General features: G+C 40.4%; 1 protein-coding gene across 1 annotated transcript; it reads right to left on the bottom strand.

Annotated features, from left to right (window-relative positions):
• Positions 1 to 437: 437 nt before the first annotated feature.
• Positions 438 to 16,816, bottom strand: LOC124996271. The gene is made up of 3 exons (XM_047569106.1): positions 16,777 to 16,816; positions 9,286 to 9,337; positions 438 to 3,128 (listed from the first exon to the last, which is right to left on the bottom strand). The coding sequence occupies exons 2-3, from the start codon at positions 9,294 to 9,296 to the stop codon at positions 1,550 to 1,552; spliced, it is 1,590 nt and encodes a 529-aa protein (XP_047425062.1). The 5' UTR covers positions 9,297 to 9,337; positions 16,777 to 16,816; the 3' UTR covers positions 438 to 1,549.
• Positions 16,817 to 24,745: the final 7,929 nt, after the last annotated feature.

The raw sequence follows: 24,745 nt of genomic DNA on the forward strand, positions 1-24,745 counted from the left end.
AACCCTCTGCTTTGATCCCAACAGGCCAGATGGATTTTACCCATTGTTATTTACTGATCCAAGTCTTGTGACCGTTCACTTCCAGCTGCTCTGAGACCTCATGAACTGATAGTCCCCACTGTTGTCCTCTGGACCCAGGTTTAATACTTAAAAGATTAAGATTAAGGTTAAGGTTAAGAAGGTTAAGAAATTAAGTGATTAATCGTCATTGCACACAAGTTACAACAAAATGTTGTTCAGCAACTCTTGTTCTGATGGTGTTAACAGTGTGTCCTCTGCACCTCTGCAGTCCTCGTCAAAGTGTTAGTGTGAGCTCACCAGTGTCTTTATTCTAGTTTAACAACCTATTGATTTGTCTTCTCATAATGTTCCTGATTTATCTCTGATGAATTTGTTTTGTTTTTGAGGATCCAGTGAAGACACTCTGAACAAAGTGATTTGATGAAGCAGATATTTTATTAAAGATTCACAGAAAACTGCTTCAACCAGGAGACAATTGAATGAGAAGAACAGAATATAGTGAATTAAAAAAAAAAATCACAACAACATAAAATGATCCAAATGTTTCCACTGAGTTATGTGAAATATTCCAACTAGTCATTCCAGCATGAACACATGAAGAATCCAAGGTATGAATCAAATCAAAGAACATTAGATTTCAGGACTGTTCTCTTCAAAAACACTCAAGTGTGATAGTTGGATGGAGCTCCAGCTCAGCAGAAGATTTCTCCACTGTGTCTGAGTTCAGTGTGAGTAATATCCTCTGTACAAACTGATTAGAATGACAACAACAAGCCAGGAATAGGAGACCCAATCATATCACACTGATACAACATTTTCCTCATGGAATACTTTTACTGCTTATACATGAACTACATTTTACTGACCACTGATAACACTACTAATATGTTGGTGTTGGTACTTTGACTGAAGTCAATGATCTGAATACTTCCTCCACCATGTTTCTGATTGAAAATATCAACTGGATATTACACTGAACACACTCACAATCAAACAACTGATTCATGTTTAAAGAGTGGTGACAGATAAAAGATGTTAATTTAAGTAATATTGCAATTACCAACAAAATAAAGCTTACGATTAAATATATATTCATGTTGCTACATCCTGCTTGGTGATTTTCAGATAGTCCTGGAAATATCTGACTGCCCAAGACGTTAATCTGGCCGAGGTCCGTTCATTCCTGGACGATTCCAGTTGATTCAGTTTTTCATCCGAAATAGGCACAAATCTTTCTTTTTGTTTTTTGGTTATTCTCATCGTCCTCCAACCATTCATCAAAACTGAGACCAAATAAACTGAAATTAACAACAAACGATTTTGTAGTGTATTTTTCAGCCGTTTCCTGCTCCAGCTCTAGCAGTTACAGTGTTGCCATGGAGATGGAAACAATGTTGCCACAGACTTTGCGGAGCAACATTTTTAGTGATGAGTCAACTGTGCTGTAATGCGGATTTGAGCACATGTCTAAATGTCTTATTGACCAATCAGACTGCTTGGTCGGAAGTATTTGTTGTATAACCATGATTTAATTTTTGCATTTTGTTCCTGTTTGATCAGTCATTGCATACTGCAGTGCTGCCCTGGTTCCTTCATCCACTCGGTTTCTCATCTCCTCCAGTTTCTGGACCTTCTCACTGTCTCCTCTCTCCTTCATCTTCTCAATCAGGACGTCCAAGTGGACATGAGTGGACACTGAATCAACATTCAGGGCGATCTGCTCCAGTTTGACAACATGTTGGTACGCCTCATCGAGGAGCTGGGACTTCTCTGATCTCAGTTTGTTCATTTCTTTCTCAAGATTTTCCTCAAAGCTCAACTTCTTCATGCTTTCTGACATATTCTTCCCATACATCTGTATCATTTCTGCTGAAGTTTTCTGAACTTTCCTCGTCTTGGTCACATATTTCCACTTATCTTTCACATGAGCTGATACAGGACACTTATTGGTACAAACAGTACAGTAACCTTTCTTCATGACCTCACAGTGTTCAGGTTTCCAGGCCATTGTGCAACCAGGATAATGACAGTTCTCCTGACAGACAGTACAGCAGACAGCTCTAGTCAAAAACAAAAACTTCCTTCTCCCACCATCAATAGCTTCTTTTTCTTTGTAGATCTCATCAACTTTTAAAGGGAACTTTTCATTCTTCTTCACCCCTTCTTGAATTTGTTTCATCCCAATGTATTTCAGTTCAGTCAGGTTGATTCTCTCTCCCAGGTTTTTGATGCAGGCTGTCAGTCTGATACGTTCATTCAGAACATCCACAGTTTTTTCCAGTTTCTGAGGAGCAGTTTTCTCCAGAAAAGCTGTGAACGCTCTCATTCCTCTCACTGATATTTTAGTAGCACTTTCCAGGTATTCTTCGTCCTCTGTTCTGTCTTCATGCTGACAGTTATTAAACAGGAAGTAAACAGGTTGATTCTTCTCATTTTTGGCACATTTAATTTTTGCATCTTCAAGAGCTTCAAGAGCATTTTTAGGTTTTCTTCCATCTGAGTGTGTCATGAGAGCTACGATGTTTTTCTCCAGGTCTTTTCCAAACAGAGACGTCACTGAATTGAAGACGTACATCAGTCGATCATTCAATCGATTCTCAGTGGCCTTCATCACCAGACCCACTGCATCAACTTCATGAACTCCATCCTCTGATCTAAACAAGTCAAATAATCTTTGACTGACAATTACATCTAGATTAGTCCCTCTGGTGTCTCCATAACCAGGAGTATCGATGATGGTCAGAGAGTAGGGCAGAGTTTCACCTTCAAAACCAAAGATCTGGTACACGATCACATCTGATGTCTGACTTTCTGTTTGTTTTCTTTTCTCCTCCTCTATGATCTGAAACCAGACTTCATCCTCAAACTTCACTCCCATGGTGTAGTTGACCAGAGAGTTGATCAGAACTGATTTTCCTGATCCTGATTCTCCAACCAGTAAGATGGTTCTATTGGTCTTGTTCATGTTTCTTTCTCCAACAGTCATTCTAGTCAGAGATCCAATCTTCTCTTTCTTTGGTTTCAGCTGGTAGACAGAAGGAGATCCTGAGGAGATCAGAATACTTCTGGAGATGATGTCCTGATACTTTGATGAGATGTTTGTGTTCCTGTAGAAAAAGTGGAGATTTTAAACATTGAAATTTAGTGCACATCATTTATTTTCATTGTCTTTTGTTTTACTTTTGACTAGTTTATGTGTGTGAGGAACCTAACACTTCAAGAAAAATGACCTGAAAACCTGCATTGTTCCAAGACAAAACAAAGTCTTAATGACACACACCACTCCTAAACAGTTTCATCCAACAAGTAGGTTATACAATACGATATGTTGTGTGGTACTGAGGTGGTCTTTTTAAAAGATTGAGTTTAAAACCCATAAAAAACAACAACAACAACACACAAACAAACAAATGTCCAACAAATGAAAAAGGTTAGTTATTGTTTTTTGGAATGTTTTCATCAAATAAGAGCTCCCTAAATATGCTCCACAATCGTCTCTCCTCTACTCCTCCATGCTGGATGTCATTTAAAACTAGAGAAGCTACTATTTCTATTGGTTCCAAGCATCACATAGCTAGAGCTAACCACGTACCTTCAGCCAACAGAGAAAACTGAGAAAATGCTTGAAACACACAAAAACAATTGATCAAATGCAATTGATGTTGTTTTTATGATATGTTTGGTATTTTTGAACATATGCGCCACATGATGACTTTACTGAATCTCAGCTCTGTGCCTCAATTCCATGGTCTACAGCCATCTTGTAGTGAACAAGATCTTTGCAAAAATACTCCAAAAAAAATACGTTGAATAAGGTCAGCTGGACTTGTAGAATTTCTTGAAGACGTTTCATCCGAGTAGCTTCTTCAGTTCTGATAAACTAGTGGGAAATTGAGGTTTAAATAGGAAATAGGAGCACAGCAGAAGGAAGAACATCACCATCCCCTACATAGCTGGTGTATCAGAGAAACTGAGGAGAATTTTTGGTAAACACCGCATCCCAGTTTATTTCAAACCTGGAAACACACTAAGACAGAAACTGGTCCACCCCAAAGACAAAACACCTAGACAGAAACAGAGTAATGTAGTGTACGCTGTTCAGTGTAGTGAGGAATGTACAGACTTGTACATTGGGGAAACAAAACAACCCATTCACAAGCGCATGGCCCAACACAGGGAGCCAGCTCATCAGGAAACAACTAAGCAGTCCACCTCCACCTGAAGGACAAAGGACACTCCTTTGAGGATACCAACGTCAAAGTCCTGGCCAGAGAGGACAGGACAGAGTTTATTCCTATTTAAACCTCAATTTCCCACTAGTTTATCAGAACTGAAGAAGCAACTCGGATGAGTGGCGAAACGTCTTCAAGAAATTCTACAAGTCCAGCTGACATTATTCAACGCTTTTTGGATAATCCATGACCTGGATGACTGAGAACCTCCACAGACATTTTGCAATAATACAGTTAATAGTGTGTTCTATGGATGATGTCCAGGAGAAATAAAATGTCCAAAGGTTGAAATGTGTGTACGTTGCCTCCTGTAGTGAATCAGTAGCATTTTGGAGCCAGATTCACTTTAAGAGGTAAAAACCCAACGTGGAGGAACACTTCGGGTTCTTTAGTTTGATCCTAATGTCCAGATGGAGAGTGGACCTGGTTCTATTTCACTAGAACCTTTGGAGAACATGTGAGCTCAGTGGTGTTTCTAGGAACTCTGGGTCCAGGTCTGGTCCAGGTCTGGTCCAGGGGTTGATAGAGGAGTTCAGAATGATGTCATCATTGCTATGAAAGTGTTTTCTAATTTACAAGCCATTTTAGTTTATCGATATGACAGAAGTTAGTTTATCTTGTTTCTCCTGTTCCTCTTTTCTCTTTATCTTCTCTGGTTATGAGCTGGTTCTCTTCAGGCTGCTCTGGAGGTTTCAGGCTGGTTTTAGTGAAGCGTCTTGAGACAATTTGTATTGTTATTGGCGCTATATAAATAAAACTGAATTGAATTGAATTGAATCAGACACAATGTTATTGAAGTCTGACCTATCCATGGAGACCAGTGTCAGAAGCATGGAGCTGATGGTTCTGGAAATAGTGGGTCTGTCCTTTTATGTGAGCTTAACCTCACAGCATCCAAGAGCTTAAATGTTACCACTTCTGTATTAAACAGGAAATATAATATAACAACACTTCACCAACATTTACATTTCATAAGAGACCCAGTGTGAACATATCCGCAGCAATGCGACTCTCAATATGACTAATATCTCTGAAAATGGTCAAAATAGGCAGGTATTTCCTGCCAAACATATCTCAGCACACATCTTAATGAGCATGAAGAGCAGAGTAAACCTCAACACAGCTGGCCAGTTTCCACCTAGTGAATTCTGTAACAATATAGACACACACGTAGAAATGCTTTTGACAAAGAGCATTCAGCATCTCAGGGAAAATGCTGTCTCCTTTACTAACTCAGCGACCTCTGCCAAGAATATGGGCAAATTCATCCAAGTCTTCATCCAAGACTCTGCCTCATTCTTTGGAGACATGGTGGCAGGACTCACAAGATCCTGAAACCACCCACAGTCCTCCTACAATTATAAACATAGATGGGCTATGCCCTCTCCTTTCCTCAGTCGCCATATGGTTTGCCAGATCCTCATCAAGACAAAAATGAATGTTATCCTCCATAGCCTCTTCGAATTCCTCCCTGTCCCAAGGGCCAGCCAAGCCCAAAGGGCCTTCTTCAGCTTGACAGCTTCCCAGCAGGTTCGAAGGAACATGCCCCACTCTGATTCCATGTCTCCAACTCACCCTGGGATGCACGTGAAGTTCTTCTGGAGGTGAGAGCTGAAGATCTCATGGACAGAGGCCTCTGCTAATTGTTGCCAAGCTTGCAAAGCTTCACTCTCACTATGTGTTTGGGTTTGCCAGTTCTGATTGACAGCCTTCACTGCCACCTGATCAGTTGACAGTTCTGCACTTAACTTATTAACGTATTTGTTTATGTTAAAATGGAACAAACACATGAATGAACATCTCATCTTCTACAACAATTCAGAATCACCAATGAACCTAACCAGCATGTCTTTGGAGGGTGAGAGGAAACTGGAGTACCCTTAGAAAACCCACAGAGAGACAGAGAGAACATGCAAACTCCAAGAGAGGCCAGAGTCAGTGTCAGTGCTCACCACCACACCACTGTGCCACCCTATATCAATTATCATTTACAATGCAAACATGTAGGGGATTGTAGCCAGGTGGAAGTTTCTGAGGCTCAGGACTAACCTTCCATCCGACTATGCCATTTTGTTGTGCAATAAAATGTATAATGGCAAATAAAACACTTTTTTACTTTACAAGACATACAGATCTGATGATATGATCATAAAGTTTTTTCTGTTTTGCTTTGTATTAACGCTGCTCCAGCCATTTCCATGTTGCTGCTTCCTTGTCTGTTGCCAGACTCACTGTTAATGCACCAAAAAATTGTAGCTGATTGAATTAGTGGGAAAAGTGAGATGTCACACTTTTCCCACTAATTCAATCAGCTACAGGTGAAACATTGTTAGCATGGCATTGAATGGTGGGACACACACACAATGAAACCAACGACCCATCAACTACTAAATAAGTCATTCACTAATTTAGTAGTTCACTCTTTGTTGACAAACTGTAATTGAAAGGGTGGTAGAATGTTTCAATGTCCTAAAATGGCCAGGATGGGCAGGTTTTTGAAGATGTCTGACTGCCTGTGGGGTGGTTGTACTGTTGTTATATTGCAATGTCAAACTGTTCAGGATGGGACTTATTTGATGATCATGATTACATGATACCTGTGGGGCTTTACAAAACCTCAAGCTTTTGATAACTTTTAATTGTTCAAGTCTTACAAGTGTTTTGAGAAGAAAATTTGACGTGATTGTGGTCACCAATTAAAACTAAATTACAGATTTCCTCTTGATTTTAGGGTATGGATCGTGAGGCTAGTTTTCTAGGGACTGTTTTAAAGCCATTTTTATTCACACATTTGGAAACATTTCTTCCCAGGGATTGAATTTCATGAAATATTTCACTATGTTCGATAGTTCCCCCTGCAGGCCCCTGGTACCACTACAGCCACTACGGCATGTTCTTGCACGTGAACCGCAACCCACCGTGGCAGTCTCACCGAGAGAAGTAGTTCCAACTATCCGTGAGTGTAACTCAATCCCACCCTCACCTACTACAATATTAATTAGGGATAAACGCTCCACTTCAACAGCCAAACTGAAATCTCTAAATCCGGCGATAAAGAAACATCACAAAATGCACTTTTTTAACACTCTTAATAATGCCAAGATCATTTGGGATGTAAGATCTAAGCCAAAGGGACATCTACTTGGTCATATTAATATTGGTAGTATAGTAGGCAAAACTGAACAAGTTGAACACTTATTAATTGACTCCAACATTGATATATTGGGCATATCTGAAAGTCACTCATTCAACACCAACAGATGCCATCAACATATCAGGATACAATGTGTTTAGAAGAGACAGGGGAACAGGACCATTTTAAAATATAGTGATTTCAAAAAGGAAACTATTCTTTTACGTGACTTTAACATTAATTGGGACAACAAATCTGACAGAAAAAAACTGAAGCCATTAACAGATAATCACAGCTTCACTCAAGTTATTCAAGATCCAACAAGAAGAATAACTACTAAATCTAAAACAACAATTGATTTAATATTCACAAATAAACCTGATAGGATCAGTAAAACCTATAATCTCCTGTCTGGGCTCTCTGATCATAACTTCATCCTATGCTCAAGGAAAATCAACTGGAAATGTTTCTCCAGCCCCATTAGGGCTAGCAGTCATCATATAATACCGAAAAATTAACAACAAAATCTGAAGAATGCTCTCAAAGAATATGCTTGGTCTAATAAATTAACCAATAATGAAATTGAGGACAGCTCTAGCACCTTTTCCAAATGTGTTATGGAAGTCCTGGGTAGCTTCACAAAGAAAGTTGAATTTAGCAGGCGTAAAAAGACGCTACCTTGAATAAAGGATAATGTATGAATGAAAGAAAGAGTTAACGCACTAAAAAAATCTCTAAAAACAGGGCTTACCTGTGACCGACAATTTTTTACATCACTTAGAAATAAAGTAGTAAAACAAATCTATAAAGCTAAAGCATTTTTTTTTCATCAAACTGATTAATTGGGCAAATGGCAATGGGAAATTGATATGGGAACAATTAAATAAGTTAACAGGAAGAAAAAAGGAGGTCATAACACCCAAAGACATGCAACTCCAGGTGAATAGTACTCTGACAAATGACCATTGTCAGTAGTTTCAACTATTTTTTTATACACTCAATTGAGGATTTGACCATGAACTTTAAATGTCCAAGCACTCACATAACCCTGTGGCTGTCAGCAAGCCAATGTTTAGTTTAAGAGAAATAACTGTTCTCAAGGTCTTGAAAATCATCTCATCTCTGAAAAGCTCTAAAGCTAGAGATGTCTTTGGTTTCGATAATAACTTCATAAAACATCATAAAATGGCCCTTTAATAGACCTGTCTATAAAACAGGGTAAGGTGCCACCCACCTGGAAGATTGCCAAGGTCACTCCAGTCCTAAAGGCTGGTGACAACACCAAAATAAGAGAATTATCAGCCGATAAGTATCTTGCCAGTCATCTCAAAAGTAGCTGAGAAGTGGATTCCATTGCAACTAACAGACCATCTTGATAGTCGGCATAACCCACTACATCCAGTGAAGTACGGATTTTGTAAACACCACTCAACCGAAACAGCAATTTGCTACTTTTATGAGAACATCAGAGGTTCATTGGATCAGGGTGGTTATGTAGGAGCTGTCTTCCTGGACTTGAAAAAAGCTTTCGATTCATTAAATCATAATGTACTTATTTCAAAACTGTCCCTTTTTAACTTTTGTTAATGTGCAAATAGGGCTTTTGTTAGTTTAGTGTCCATATTTTAAGAGAACAAACATCCTCTGTTGTATGTTATGCTTTTTGCTATTTAGACATCTATAGTCCTGTCAAGTCATGTGATTTTTCTCCCAAGGTGTTAGGAGAGAATAAATCATTACCATATTACAACTCACTCCCAAAACATCACATATATTACAGCCTAAGAAAGCAGAGGTGAGACTTCTTAAAGAAGGAAACCAATAAGAGTGAACAAATAAAAAAATACTTAACAGTACAAAATACTGTGTAACATTAAAACAATTGTGTAAGTGACTCACTGTGATGACATGGTGATGATGAAGTGATGAAGTGATGGAGATCTGAAGTTGACTGCAAAAAAAAGAGAGGAGTCAGAGCTCAGAGCTTTTATATTCTCCATCAGTGAAGGGGACGGACTCTCTGTGGTCACATGATTTCAGTGAAACTCTAACAGGATCCTTCCTGCTTCTTACTGAACTCGAGTGAATGTTTACAACCTTTCACTGAGTCCAAACAGAGTCAGAGGCTTTTAAACAGAGTCAGGGTTAGGTCTGATAGAGAATAAGCTTTAGTCTTATTCATTTCATTTCACTGTTGCTGTAGTTGTTAAACCTTATATAACTCATGAATGTTTCTTGACAACGTGCACTGCTGCCTTTTGGCCAGGTCACCCTTGAAAAACAAGATTATAATCTCAACGGGATTTATCTGGTGAAATAAAAGTTAAATAAATATTAATGAAAACTCACTGCTCTTATATAACATTTCTTTTATAGTTTCACATTCTCATTTTAGAGTAGGTCAGAGTACAACTACTTGTGATACTGATAGCAGTTTTATTGGAGATAACAGGTTAGATATAAACACTATATAAAACAATAATTAGCCAGCACTAACAAACAAGAACTAACCCCTTTAATATATTGGGCTACATAAATAAATTAGAAAAGAAAAGCAACAGAAATTAAGTTAACGATATGGTAGATGTGCTAACGGCTGTTGTTTTTAGCCGTTACTGCTGTTAGCTCTCAACTACCATCAGCTCGTCTGCTAGCGCTTGGCTGTTGCTCCCAACTGTCATCGGTGTGTCTGTGTGTGGACAACTTCCCCCTCATCTATTACTACTTTCAGAAGCAAGGAAAAGGCACAATCCACAAACGATGTCTTCACTTGTAATGTCACCGAAAGTACATTTGTTTATTAGTTTACTTTTTGTGTAGAACCCCTGTTACTGTACTGGGTACCAGAGCCGTTTTGGGCCTGTGCCCCGCCGAACACATAGATCGGTGAGCATGATAATTGGTTTTAATGAATTATTTTGTTTTATTTTGCAATTGGATTGTTTCGTAAATGTATTGTACCGAATGTAGACGTTAAAACAGTTCTTTACAAAAAGCAGTACTGCTTGATGTGCTGTATTGCATGTTGTTTTGTGCCATGGTAACTGTGAATAACAACTTGAATTATACAACAAGTAGTTCAGACCAAGTAGTCTGATTGGTCAATAAGACATTTAGAATGTGCTCAAAATCAGAATTACAGCACGGCTGACTCATCACTAAAAATATTGCAACATTGTTTCCATCTCCATGGAAACACTGTAACTGTTAAAGCTGGAGCAGGAAACGGCTGAAAAATATGCTACAAAATGGATCGGTTTGTTGTTAATTTTGATTTATTTGGTGGTCTCAGTTTCGATGAATGGTTGGAGGACGATGAGAATAATACGAAGGCTCTGATTGTTTGCTGTAGTGGTGAACTAGGTTCCATTACACATAGGAGTCTACTGACATGACTGATTGTGTTCCAGTTATTAGTCAGACCCCATTTATTTCCATGGAAACGGGAAGCACACAAAAAAAAAATTAAAATTTTGAGAGCAAAATGTCCATCAACATGAAGATATACATTTAATTATATGCTTTATTTTGTTGGTAATTGTTGTATGATCACAATATTACCTTCGACGGTGTGCTTCGGTGTGCTTTGACATTTAAGCACACCGTCAAAGGTAATATTGCTTAAATAACTGATGATATTTCTCTGATCCTGTCTGTTGACTGTTCAGTTTTTGTTTTTTTGGATTTTGCCTGTTCCAGTGAAGTGAAGTGAAGCGATGGCGAGCCACGCACTTGATCTAGAGTGAAGTGAACCCTAGATATTCTGTGGTCACTGGACAGATCCTGCTACACTGTCTGGTGTGGTAGGCCCAACACCTGGAACATCCTCACACTCAGCCCTCTGACACAATTCCCCCTACCCTCAATTCCCAGACTTACATTTTCTCCATCCCTAGAACACTGGACCTGCACTCATCTTGACTTTTTCTTGGACATTGAACTTCTCCTGGAACTATAAACACATGGCTGCTGTGTAGGATACATGTTTTTTAAAATCTTTGGTTTATTGAAAATTGTTATACTGGATCTAAGAAGCTGAAATTTGAAACTGAAACAAATAATTCAGGTTATTAGAGAGCACCCAAATTAGAATATTTAGTTAAATTAGTTAATCAATTGATATTATTAATTGTTTTGTTTTGTCAGACAATTTTGTTTGTCTTGTTTTAGCGTATTTATTTATCTATCTATTTGTTCATCTATTTATCCCAGCTGGGCAGCGGATTTTTCAAAGTCACGTTTTTATCACATTTAGTAAATGTTGAATCTAAATCTAAACACTACATCTAAATATTAAATCTAAATCTAAATGTTAAATACAAATGTTACTTGGAGAAACTAAATATTTAACAAATATGCTTATTGACGACTCCTTCCAGCAGTGGTAAGTCTTTTCCTTCGACTATCGTGGAGCTAAAACTATCTATCTATCTAGGTAGCTAAAACCAGCAGCAGATGTAGCTGGCGCTTTGCTAGATTACTTAGCGATCAAGTGCTTTGTGAAAAGCGCATTTGTTTTGATTCTGTAACGCTGTACTGTCTGCTGGACATTTCTACCCATATCATCTTAAAGCTAATGCCACTGTATCTGGACAGAAATGTCTCCTCAGGGGTTCACCAGCTCTGAACAAGACCAAACAATTTAAGAAGAATGTAAGAGCTCACTCTCGTTTATATATTGTAAAACTTACTGTGTTGGGTTGGTGTTTTATTTATTAATTAATTTATTTTATTAACTCGGCAGGGCTCCATCAGGATAAACAAGATTGTATCAACAACAACGCTGATAAATTGGAGAACTGATCTGGACTACAAAGAATAGATGAACAATAGTCTTTGAAGCCCAGATCACTTCTCCAATATTGGGATGGTCATTTTTGTTGTTGATGCAACCTTGTTTATCCTGAGGGAGTTCTGAGGTCTGTATCATGGAGCAGGATCACAGACTTATGGAGGTATCTTCAGGGTTAACTCTGGATTTCTGGTTTCATGAAGCTGGATTCATTCTCATGGAGCTACGTTACCATGGTAACTTACTCTGAACAGCTAACCTGCTTCAGGTCAGGGTAACTTTCGGGATCTATCTGAATCACATAAAAGGCTCTGCCCACCGGTCAATCAGCAGTTCAGGAAAGAATCACGGACACGGATTCATCAAGCCAGGTGAAACTACTAATCTTGGATCAGGCCACGCGCACAGCTCCTCAAGTAGACCCCACAATCGCTCAAAGATTCACTAATTCACCATGGCAACTCGAGCAGCGTTTGTCTCCCCATCAGAGCAGGACATACTTATGGAGGACTATGAAGAGGTAAAGGATCAAATTAAAAAGAAAGAAAAAACTGCCACTGCCACAAAACAAAGAGAGAAAAAGTGGCAAAGTATTCCACAAACACGCACTCACTACTCTGCTGAAACATCACAATTACAATCCAAATAGTTAATTAACATCTCCGAAAACGTAGTTGCACTCTGATTGTGAAACAGCTGAAACTACAAGTGAAACTGACGGCAGATGTGTGTGAAATTATGTAAATGAAACTGTTTGCCCCTCATGGCCCATTTTATTCACCATATGTATCCAAGTGATTGCTTGCATGTGTGTGTGTGTGAATGAATGCTGACTGATCATAAGATTACCACAAAGAAAAACATGTTTCCTCTTTACACACACACACACACACATATATAGCTGCCAAGACCAAATACAAGAACCTCCTGGTAAGTGCTCCGACAAATATATGTTCAAGTGTACATTGTACCCAGAAGGTGTCTGCTACATTACCTGTACTTATAACAGTGGAACCACCAGCTGACCTCCCCCCAGCAGAGGACAAAGTCTAACAATTGGAAAGAGACAGGCCTGTGTTGGAGGGGGTCCCTGGGACTGAAATTGAAGTCCCTCCCAAGAAGATGCCACCTAGGGCTGCAGCTATCAATTCTTTTTGAAATGGGGTATTCTACCGAATATTTCAGCGGTTAATCGATTTTTTTGTTGTGGTCCTGTAAAATATGACGATATGCTATCCCCATTCAATAGTCTGTATTTATTTTTTTCATTATAATAAACTTTTATTAACCCCAACCCCACACCAATCCATCAGTCCTTTGTGTCTAAATCTAACCAACCACGGAAGGCACCATGCATTACAAAGCAATCAGAAGCAGCGTAAGGCGGGTCTTGGCGTCTCTGATCTTTCACACACAACAGCACTGACATTTAAAACCCACTCAACGTTCTCCTTCTTGCTAGAAGAAGGACGCTAGGTACCAATTTTGTTCACTGTTGATTCGCTGTTTCTCCTTGAGTTTACTAGTTAATATGTACTATTTATTTGCCTCTTCTCTTGCCCAGTTCACACTTGAAAAGGAGACTCTAACCTTAGTCTCAATGTGTGTGTGTGTCAGAGTTGCAGACCTTGTGAGGTTCAATTTAGACCCCCCTAAAGGAACCCACAGAGTCCCCGGTGTCCACTTTGAGAACCACTGTAATACAGTATTTAATAGGTAGGAGAAAAGTTGGTGATTGGCATCAGTGAAGAATAAGGTAAGAATTATTCTGTACTCATGGGAATACCCATTGACATAATCAACTTAATACTACACAAAAATACTTGAGAGTAATTAGGCTTATTATGTACATTTTTTAAAAAGGTGACCAGTATGAGCAGATCTGGCAGATCTTGTCATTTTCTGAAACTTGGCAGCCCTGACATGTTGTGTTTCAATTAGCCTAATAGCGTAATTGTCTAAGTCACATTGGAACATCAAACGATGACCTGGCCTGTGTGTTTTTATGTCCTCCATGGAGTAGTCTACGTCACTTTCTTCAACTGTTATAGTTGTGGCATAGTCACCTTTTTATTGAATTTTCAATACTCAAGATCCATGTGTACAAATGCTGTTCTTTCAGTCTAAATGCTGTTGAATGAGTCATAATAGGCCTATTAATACTGAATTTCCATTAGTGGAATTCATACTGTAACCAATGGAACATGATACATTTGGATGCAGAAGTTGACAGTGTTGTTCTGGCAGGTATTTCTATTCCTCTGCAATTTTTTATTTTATTTTATTTTTTTTTTACAAATATGGTCTTTAAGATGGCTATCCTGTCTGTTTACTGTTAATATCAATAAAGATTTCAGATAAATTATTCTGTAGTCTCTCTTATTAACAAAATAAAGGCATAAAAAATAAACAAAAAATTACAGAAACATCATTTTTGCTTGATCTATAAAGGTAAAATATATGTTTAATCAACAAGAATATGTTTGAAGAATGCAGGGATATACACCATTGAAGGAATAATTCTAAGTTTATTCAACAAGAATATCTAAAAAAAAAAAAAAATGTATTTGGTGAAGGTAGAAATACATGGCAGTCTCGCAGTATTATCCTAATAAGGTGGACAAGAAGATCCAAGTTAGAAGAACTCTTGGCAAAACTTAAAAATCTTAGTTAAGGCAACAACAGCAGGCAAAAGTTGAGAAAACTTAAAAATCTCTTGCATCATGTTGCCTTGAATTTTTATGTTTTCTCAACTTTTTCTTTTTTACAGTGTACGTTTTGGCGCCATTTTGGACTTATCCTGAGACACTGTTAGTCAGATAATGTACCTTTAATTGAAATGTGGATGAGGGAGCTTAGTGAGACCCTATGAAAGGAGAAACTTAGGCAGGCGGGCAATTTTTGATAAAGTATGGGAACCTGTGTTAAAATATCTGAAGGATTTCAGAGAGGTTAGTGTTACAGTACAAATGATTCCAGCTCTGTGATAATACTGACTGTAAGCAGCTTCTTCTCTCTGCCATATGTTATGGATCTATCTGGTGTCAGACTCTAAGCTCCAGTTTCGTTAGCTGCTGCTGTTGTCCTATAAATGTCCAGTTCAGGTCTGCACTTTTCTTTTTTATTTCTTTTCTTGCTGTTATTCTACCATTTTATCCAAGCAGTGTAGTAATCCACTATATTGGCATTTCCAATCTATTTATGTTTGATGATGCTGTCGTGTTATTGTTTGTTTTGTTTTGTTTTACTGTATACTACGAAAACATATAGAAATGTAGCTGCATGCACCAATGAGGGGGTCCAAGCACATCGGCCAATCGACCATAAGGCTAGACGGGAAGTTCCGAGCCAATCGGCGAAGGATTGCCGGAAATACAAGTTGACTTCCTGGTTGGCGCCTCCACCGTCAATTTTGATTGGCTGTTGCAGGCAAACGGATTGGACAATGAAAGTGCCACTAAGTAACTTTTGTGCGGCTCAGTCTGAAGATAGTCTGTGCAGATTTTGGTGAGAATCAGACAAAATTTGCGACCCGTGAAACTTTTTAAAGGTTTTTGACAAAATCCAAGATGGCTGAAAATCTATCATGACACATTTAGACGTCATAGGGACGGCTGAACTCAGCATCATCCAAGGATCACAAGGATTCCTTGTTTGTAAATTTCGGGCGTACGGTTCAAAAGTTACATAAGCAAATGTACTTCCAACTTTGACCCATTGGTGGCGCTAAAGCGTACTTATTGGCAACATGTAACTCAGGCAAATTAAAGATTCTACTGTCCTTAATCAATGTGCAAATTTTCACAACTTTTTACCATACGGTTCTATGGGCTGCCGTAGACTCCAATGGCAGAAGACGGAAGAAGAAGAAGAAGAAGAAGAAGAAGAAGAAGAAGAAGAAGAAAATGTAGAAACACAATGGGTTGCAGCAGCTTCGCTGCACGGATAAAAGAGAAGACACACTACATACTGTGTGGCTTTCTGCATTTGGTCCTGTGTTTATTCCTGTGAAGATTCATGTTGCCTACAAACTCCACCAGAACACAGTGGAGCTCTCACACCTGCCCAAATGAAGCAGACCATCCAAGGAAACGAACTCTGGTCCGTATAAAGTGGATCAAACAGCTCTGGTGTGAAAGTGACCTGAGTTTCTCACGACTAAATTGGAAATCACATAGTAGATTAAATAGTTTACGAACTTATAAAAAAGCTCTGCACAATAGTAGAACAGCATATTATTCACTGTTAATAGAAGAAAACAAGAACAATCCCAGGTCTCTTTTCAGCTCTGTAGTAATGACTTCATCAGCTTCTTTACTCTAAGATTGTAGGAATTAGAGAAAAGACTCAAGGCTTCCTTCCTCCAGCTGAAGCGACCTCTCTGAACTTAATTCAGTAATTACAGTGCTCAGGGCAGTAATCTAGAGGCAACGACAAACCACTCACTGCCTTGAGTTTTAACATCGAAAGATTGTTCAGTTTCCACTCTGTATAAAAAATCTTTTTTTTTTTTTTTTTAATTTAGCATTTTAGAAACATATATAAAAGACTGAATTCAGTTGTTTTCCCTCTAACGCCAACATTTGAACTGGTCTTACCTGGTGTCAGGAAGCTCTGTGATGCTGAGCCAAAAAGAACAGAGAGGAGTGAGAGCTCAGAGGTTTTTATCTTCCATCAGAGGGAGGAACAGACGCTGTGGTCACATGACTTCAGAGAAGCTTTAACTAGAACCCTCCGATGAACAGATGAAGACATTAATAATGAGAACTGAACCAAAGGATGAGTCCCTAGTGAGTCAAAGGAACGAAACAACCTAAAACAAATGTTTTGATGACTGACATTTTGAACACATTTGAATCAACAGCTCACATTCATTTTAGTAACAGTGTGTGAAAGCATGTGGTCCAGTATCAGGTTTCAGTCAAATAAATGGATCATAAAACCATCATGTCCTGGTCTTATAATTCCTTCAATCATTAATTCTTACTAAGGTTCACGTAAATTACACAACTGATCTCTGCGTGACAAACTTAATGTGATCATAGTTCAACCAGCCATCATAAGGAAATGTGGTTATTGCTCTTCCCGCTCAGCTGCTTTCTGGTGCCAGATTCAATCACAGCTTACGGGTGAAGAACAATAAAGTTGTAGATATATTATCTGTCCTCATTAAACACTGCTCTTCTCTCCAGTCTCTCTCTGACCTTCCCACAGCAGAGTTTCTCTTAGCAAAGCAGTCACACTGTTAGTTGCAGATTCAAGGATAAACCTCAGTTTATTATATTCAGAATATTTAATGGGAAATACTGAGCAATATCTTAATTATATTTATACCGTGGAAACAGATCAATTATGTTAATTCTGTCTTCTTACTCAATATAGCTTTGGGTTTTCTTTTTATCAGATTGAGATGTCTTCTTACCTGCTGACAAGTTTTGGCTGTAGCTTCAGCTTCTTCAGAGCTGTCATCTGCTCAGTGTGACCTGTGTCTAAACAGCTGACTGGGCCAGGAAGCTTTTCAGATGTAAGCCCCCTCATCCCAGCTGATGACCTTAACTGGACCAAACAGATATCCAGTAACAAAGACAGATAAACATCATTAACTGTCTGTCTGTTCAACAAAACAGATGACTAGTGAACGTTATAATACAGTTTAACTACTGCAAAGAATGTTGTATGTACAACTGTAGATGTATATATTTACTAGGGGTGGAGCCAAATCTGAATCTGTTATTCAGACAGGCACAAATAGCGGGATTTTTTGTTTGATTGATTTTTTGTTTTGATTTTACAAATACTTCTAACAAATAGTTTTCAAATGATTTGTGTTGGAAAACAAGACAAACACCCAATCAGAAAGCTGCCTTTCCTCATGTGACCTCAGTGAATATTTGTGCATCTGCCTGGATTGAGTGACGTTCAGGAGTCAGGGTGAAAAGTCTGGACTCTGTAACAGAGGAGGCTCTGACTGGACCAAACACCACTTCACTGCATCACTAGTTTAGTCCAATAGATGTTTCACCTTAACTGGGTTGTGGAGGCAGCAAATAACTTTTGACTTAGAGATTATTCTGTTACGTTCCATTAGTGTTGAGACGCCTGCAGTCAGCTCTCGCATGTTAGCATTAGCCTGTTAGCTCGCTAATTCAGACTATAGTGATACTACATGAAAAAAATACCTAACACATTTTGTCTATTTTCCCGGACATTTATTATTGATTCTCTACTAAATTAGTGGAGCATCTTGGACTAAAGAGGGGTTCTCTGTCTTGCTCAAACTGAAACTTTGCCGGATTTGTTTCTAAAGTGATGGTTCAGGATTGTAATATAGCTATAACAGAAAATAAGTGGCACATGGGGAGTGGAGAAGAGGTAATAGCTTACATCATGCGGGCCATGCTGGTCCTTGCTGTCCTCAAGGCTCCTCTGTCTCCTGACCCTGGATTTTGAGCAGGGAGTGGACTTTTGTCAGTCCACCATTGTTTCTGTTACAGTCCCCTTGTCCATACACTTGCTAATGTATCCAGTCTCTGTGTAAAGCTCTGATAGCTTCAGGTGGCTGTGTCCTTGAAGATGTTCCAGTCTGTGGTGTCAAACAGTCCTGTAGTGTAGAGGTAGCGTCTTCGGGCCATAATCTGTTCAGCCTCGGAAATGTTTGACCATCCTTACTCTGGGTCTGTGGACAGGCATTAGCTGGACAGATACTAAGAGGCATAGGTGAGGGTGGGGATGGTCTTGTAGGCTCCTTTTTCATTTGTATGCACCTTGTTGACTATGCTGTACTCTCTGGTTTAAATGTTTACATGCTGGTGAATCTTGTGTAGCACAGAGTCATTTTATTTGGCTAAAATCCCCAACTGCAATAAAAAAGTCCATCAGGATGGTAGTTTGTTGTTCACTGATGATGTTGAGAAGCTCATTCAGAGTGTTGTTAGCATTAGCATTATCAGAGGGATCTACAAAGCAAAATAATAGACTGCACATCATGATCACTGACTCCAGCAGCAGTGCATTTTGTCTTCACACTGGTTCACATGGTGACTTCTTCAGTCTTCAGTCGTCTTCTCCAGATTTCCGAGACGGCTCAGCCAAGCTCCTCTGACATTTTTTCTTCCTGGCTTTGAAATAGACTGCCGCTCTTCACTTATACTGTCTCTCGATGACTGTTTTTGTTTTTTCTTCTTTTTTTTGTGCTTGTTTGTTTGTTTTGATGAACTCTTACCTGTGTCATGGCGGCGCTTACGGCTCCGCGATCACACTGGTACTTTGTGTTTTATGTTCATTTACACGCTTCTATGTGTCCGCTTCACATCACTACAGCCGGCAAGAACTTCAGGACGTCGCCATAACAGATGAATCCCGATGCACATACAACATCCCAACAGAGATAGCGAGGCCACCGGGAGCTCCGTGGATCGTTGTTGGCACCGGCAAGAGGCGGAGACGGAGGAGGGAGAGGAAGCAAAAGCGAGGATGCCACCCTGGCCTGCAATTGCGACTATTGCGTATGTTTGTCAGCAATACAAGATCGCTGATCCACAAGATGAACGAGTTGGAACTTCTCACCAAGGGAAACCGGCATGTACGAGACTGTTGTGTTTCTATCATAACTGAAACCTGGCTTCACCCGCAGATCCCCGACGCAGCCATACATCTGGCAGACCGCACCGCTCACCACTGGGACCGCAAAAAGACTCCGGTAAGAGTAGAGGCGGTGGTCTGTGCACTTACATACACAATAACTGGGCCAGTGACACTCTCACCACACATAATCACTGCTCATCGGACTTAGAGTACACAACCATCAGATGCCGTCTCTTTTTCCTGCCGAGAGAGCTAACAGTCGTGCTAATCACAACTGTATACATACCACCACATGCTAACGTTAGCTTAGCTCTCTCGGTCCTATCAGACACCATAAACAAACCCCAGCAGGTCCACCCCCACAGTGTCCACATTATTGCAGGCGACTTTAACCAAGCAAACCTGAAGTCTGTCCTCCCTAAATTTTACCAGCATGTTAAGTGTCCAACCAGAGGGAGAAACACATTAGATCATGTTTACACTAACATTAAACAAACATACAGAGCCATACCACTCCTACACCTAAATCAGTCAGACCACCTCTCTCTGCTCCTTACCCCTGCATACATCCCCCTCAGAAGAAGCTCCACTCCTCTGACTAAGACCATCACCACATGGCCTGAAGATGCACTTCTCCAGCTCCAGGACTATTTTGCTGACACTGAGTGGAGTATCTTTGAACAGCAGGACCTGGCTGCACACACAGAGGCTGTGCTATCCTACATCAAATTCTGCATGGGGAATGTCACAGTGGATAAACACATCCGGATTTTCTCCATCCAGAAGCCCTGGATGACCAGCCAGGTCAGGATGCTCCTCAAGGACCTCAACACCGCCTTCAGGTTGGGCGATACTGTACAGGGCTGCCAGAGCCAACCTGAAAACAGGTATTACTAAAGCCAAACAGGACTACAAAACCAAAATAGAGGATCACCTCTCTAATCACAGCCCACGGCAGATGTGGCAGGGCATCCAGGTGATTACCAATGTCAGAGAGGGCAGAACAACACGGCGGTGGAGCTGAACAACTTTACTGCATGCTTTGAGATCCCAACCCATTAATCGGCAGCCACACCCCCACAACCCCAACCTCAACCAGCTCCCACTCACTCACTTTGGGTCACAGGATGTGAATCACAGGATGTGAATGAGCTCCGCAAAGTCAACCCCAGAAAAGCCGCTGGACCTGACAGGGTTCCTGGGAAAATACTCAGAGCCTGTGCAGATCAGCTTACACAGGTCTTCACCACCATCTTCAATCTCTCCTTGGCTCAGGCCTCCATAATAACCTGCCTGAAGTCTATTTTTCCAAGCAGCGAAGCTGCGAGGAACCCATTGTGTTTCTGCGTTTTCTTATAATTCTTATTATTATTATTGGGGGTCCAAACAGCAAAGCTGCTGGAACCCATTCTTTTTCTACGTTTTCTTGTTGTTATTATCGAGGCAATGCAACGCGATGCCTCTATATTGCTATTGTGCGTACTTAATCTTCTTATTCTTCTTCCGTAGCTTTTTCGGCGCGCTACTCGTCCCAGAGTTCTGGAGCGATATGGACAATGATATATCAAGACTTGGGACTCGATCGGGAATGGTGTGCTATGACTTTTATAAGGGATTGATGAAACGGGGTGAGAATAAACGACAAAAAAGCGACAGATTTTTCCCATAGGAATGAGCCAGAAAAAAGCGCCAGCATTCCAAAATCGCCTCGCTCGCTTTGCTGAATGATTACTCTGCCATGCTTAGAGAAATTCTGAAAAGTTTGTTCGAGGCACGACAAGTGTAGCTTTCTTTTCCACAAAACGGCGTTTTTGTACCTGCTACGGTTTGGTCGCAGTCGCAGTTTACGTTTGGGTGAAAAAAGTTGAAAAATATGGTTTAACATGGGACCCTATGGCCGCACTCTAATCGCACTCTAGCCAGAGGATTTTTCTGTTTTAACCGAAAAAAAGTGGTTCAAAGTTGTCTGGCGGCCACAAATTTGGAGCTACAGAAATAAAAATGACATAAAAACGGAGGAATTTGTGTTGGTTTTCCGATGGTGTATCTCTGATTCGTGTATGTCCTACGGTTTGGACTCCAGGCCCTTCCGAGCGAGGAGTGCGACCAACATCCCGCCCATCCGCTCCCATGTTAAAAAAAAAAGTCAGATTTGGGGTGAAAAATGGCAACGCGAGGTGTACTCTCTCTCGTCACAGCAGCCACAGTTTTCACCGTACGTGCGTGGAACCAACAATAAATCGAAGAGGACCCTCGTCTGGCGCTCACAATGCATTCATTTTCCCCGTACGACCTATCGTTGGGGAGTTATGAACATTTGTTCGGAGGCCAAATCCTAGGGTACAGAGATAGCTACCCCCCACTTACATAAGAACTAAAGTTCTTATATAAACTGTAAGAGAGCAGGGGAGGGGCCGTAACCATGGTTACAAAACCCACACGCACGGAGGAGGAGGGAGGAGCTTATCGTGACAGCATCATATAGGGAGGAGGGGCTAATTAACAGCAGGTGTGTACCTGCTCATCATGTTTGCTGCAGTACCTAAGGAGGGAGGCTTTCATCAACACAACAGCTGTGTACCTGCTGACCATCATAATGGAACACTAAGTCACTCACACCGCCAAATCATTATGACCACCTTAGACATGGACAGAGAAGGAGAAGGAGGCCAAATCTCACTCCACAGACACCCCACTGTAGCGAATGACCACCTGCTCCTTCCACACACCCAACTGAGCAGCCAACCCTGACCCCACGTTCAAATATGTCTGCCAAAACATTATGACCACTCAGGCAATTACAGCAGTACAATGAGACGGGGATTGTTATTGATGCGACACTCGGGGCCCAGCTGTGGTTCTGGTCTCTCTACCGACACAATGCTGGATCTCAGACAACCTGCCAAAACATCATGACCACCTCAGATGTTTGCCATAGGTCGAACTCGGCATTAGTCGGCACAAGCAGCATTGCCTCGTTCAAAATTTCCCCTTGGGAATTTTCTAGTTATTATTATTCTTCCGTCTTCTGCCATTGGAGTCTATGGCAGCCCATAGAACCATATGGTAAAAAGTTGTGAAATTTTGCACATTGATTAAGGACAGTAGGATCTTTAATTTGCCTGAGTTACATGTTGCCAGTTAGTACGCTCTAGCGCCACCAATGGCTCAAAGTTGGAAGTACATTTGCACACGTAACTTTTGAACCGTACGCCCGAAATTTACAAACAAGGAATCTTTGTGATCCTTGGATCATGCTGAGTTCAGCCGTCCCTATGACGTCTAAATGTGTCATGATAGATTTTCAGCCATCTTGGATTTTGTCAAAAACCTTCAAAAGTTTTCACGGGTCGCAAATTTTGTCTGATTCTCACGAAAAATGGCACAGACTAGAGCTTCAGAGCATGCCGCACAAAAGTTACTAGATGGGTTTTTTCATTTCCACTTTGTCCGTCCGCTGCAGCCAATCGAAATCAGAGGCGAAGGCGCCGTGTTCGATATGAGCTCATATCTGGTGTGACATATTGACATCACATTTGGCAATATGGGTCCTGACCCAGTCCCAAGTGGACACTATGAATTTGGTGTCATTTGGCCTCTAGGGGGCACTGTTAATAGATAAACATGTTTTATGCTCATATCTCCTGATGGGTTTATATTTGAAATGACTTTGTGACATCCACAGGTACTATAGGGTGCCCCATTCATAGTTCATGGCAACTTTTTCGTGTTAGCCAATCGTTGTCGGCGGCGACACCATTAAACAGGAAGTTTGCTCTTATCGGCGACACTTTGACTTCCCTCCGAAATGCGCGATAACAGTTTGGTGTCATTTGGCCACTAGGGGGCGCTGAAATTCACAAATTGCATTTTTGCATTTTTGCTCTTTTCTCTCGACGTGTTAGGATTTCATAGTAAATTTTCATGTCTGCTGATACTGTGGAATGTCCCCTTTCAGGATCTGGCAAAACCTTGCACGCAATTGCAAGAATTTGTCCGAGATATTGGATTTTGTCAAGAACCTTTAAAAAGTTTCACGGGTCGCAAAGTTTGTCCGATTCTCACGAAAATTGGCACAGACTTTCTTCAAACTAAACCACACAAAAGTTACTCATTGGCATTTTCTTTGCCAACCAGGAAGTCAGCTCGTATTTCCACCAATCCTTCGCCGTTTCACTCGAAACTTCTCGTCTAGCCTTATGGCCCATGGCCGATGTCTTGGACCCCCTCATTGGTGCATGCAGCTATATTATTAGGATTGCGTTTCTTTTCTTAATTTGCTTAAAGCCTTCATTATAGATTGGATTGTTTCCCTTTTTTTGTGATATATACAAATTATTTTTATCATTTGGTTTTGATATTTCTCTTCTGTTAATAATTGTGTAATTGATTTCCCTTTCCTTTTTAACTGAGATGCCCCAGATGTCCCCACACTGTGCCTGATATTAATTCGTGTTTTCTTGTTTTACCATAGGTACTGGGTCCAAGCGAGCGGCAACCCTTCCCTGGTGGTGGTGTTTGACACAGTTCTGTTGCAGTGCACTGGTGGTTTAGTTTGTATTTATCTCCGTTGAATTCCCTGCTGCTGTGGTTGGTATCTTTTGTTTTCTCCCGCTAGTGTGGTGGCTCCATCTGGGTGCACTTTTTCCACCCTGCAAACTCTTATTTTAGTGATTTTAATAATTTTGTTAAATTACAATTGTTAAATGTGAAACCAGGATCTCTGGCCCTGGTGTGATTCTGGACCTGTGTTGGCCTTTGTAGGGCCATTTCCTGGGCTAGAATCCCAGGTGGCATTGTTGGCAACTCACATCACACGTACTGTACACACGCATACACAAACACACTCACACCTACTCCTGCCACACTAGCATTACACTGACCATTTCAATGAAACCTCTATTTTGTTCCCTTATTGACTGTTTTTTGTACATCAGAGATAGAATATTGGGCACCTTATAACACATTGAATGACCCATGATA

This window comes from Mugil cephalus, chromosome 19 (genome assembly GCF_022458985.1).
Source record: "Mugil cephalus isolate CIBA_MC_2020 chromosome 19, CIBA_Mcephalus_1.1, whole genome shotgun sequence".
In the NCBI taxonomy this organism is placed as follows: domain Eukaryota; kingdom Metazoa; phylum Chordata; class Actinopteri; order Mugiliformes; family Mugilidae; genus Mugil; species Mugil cephalus.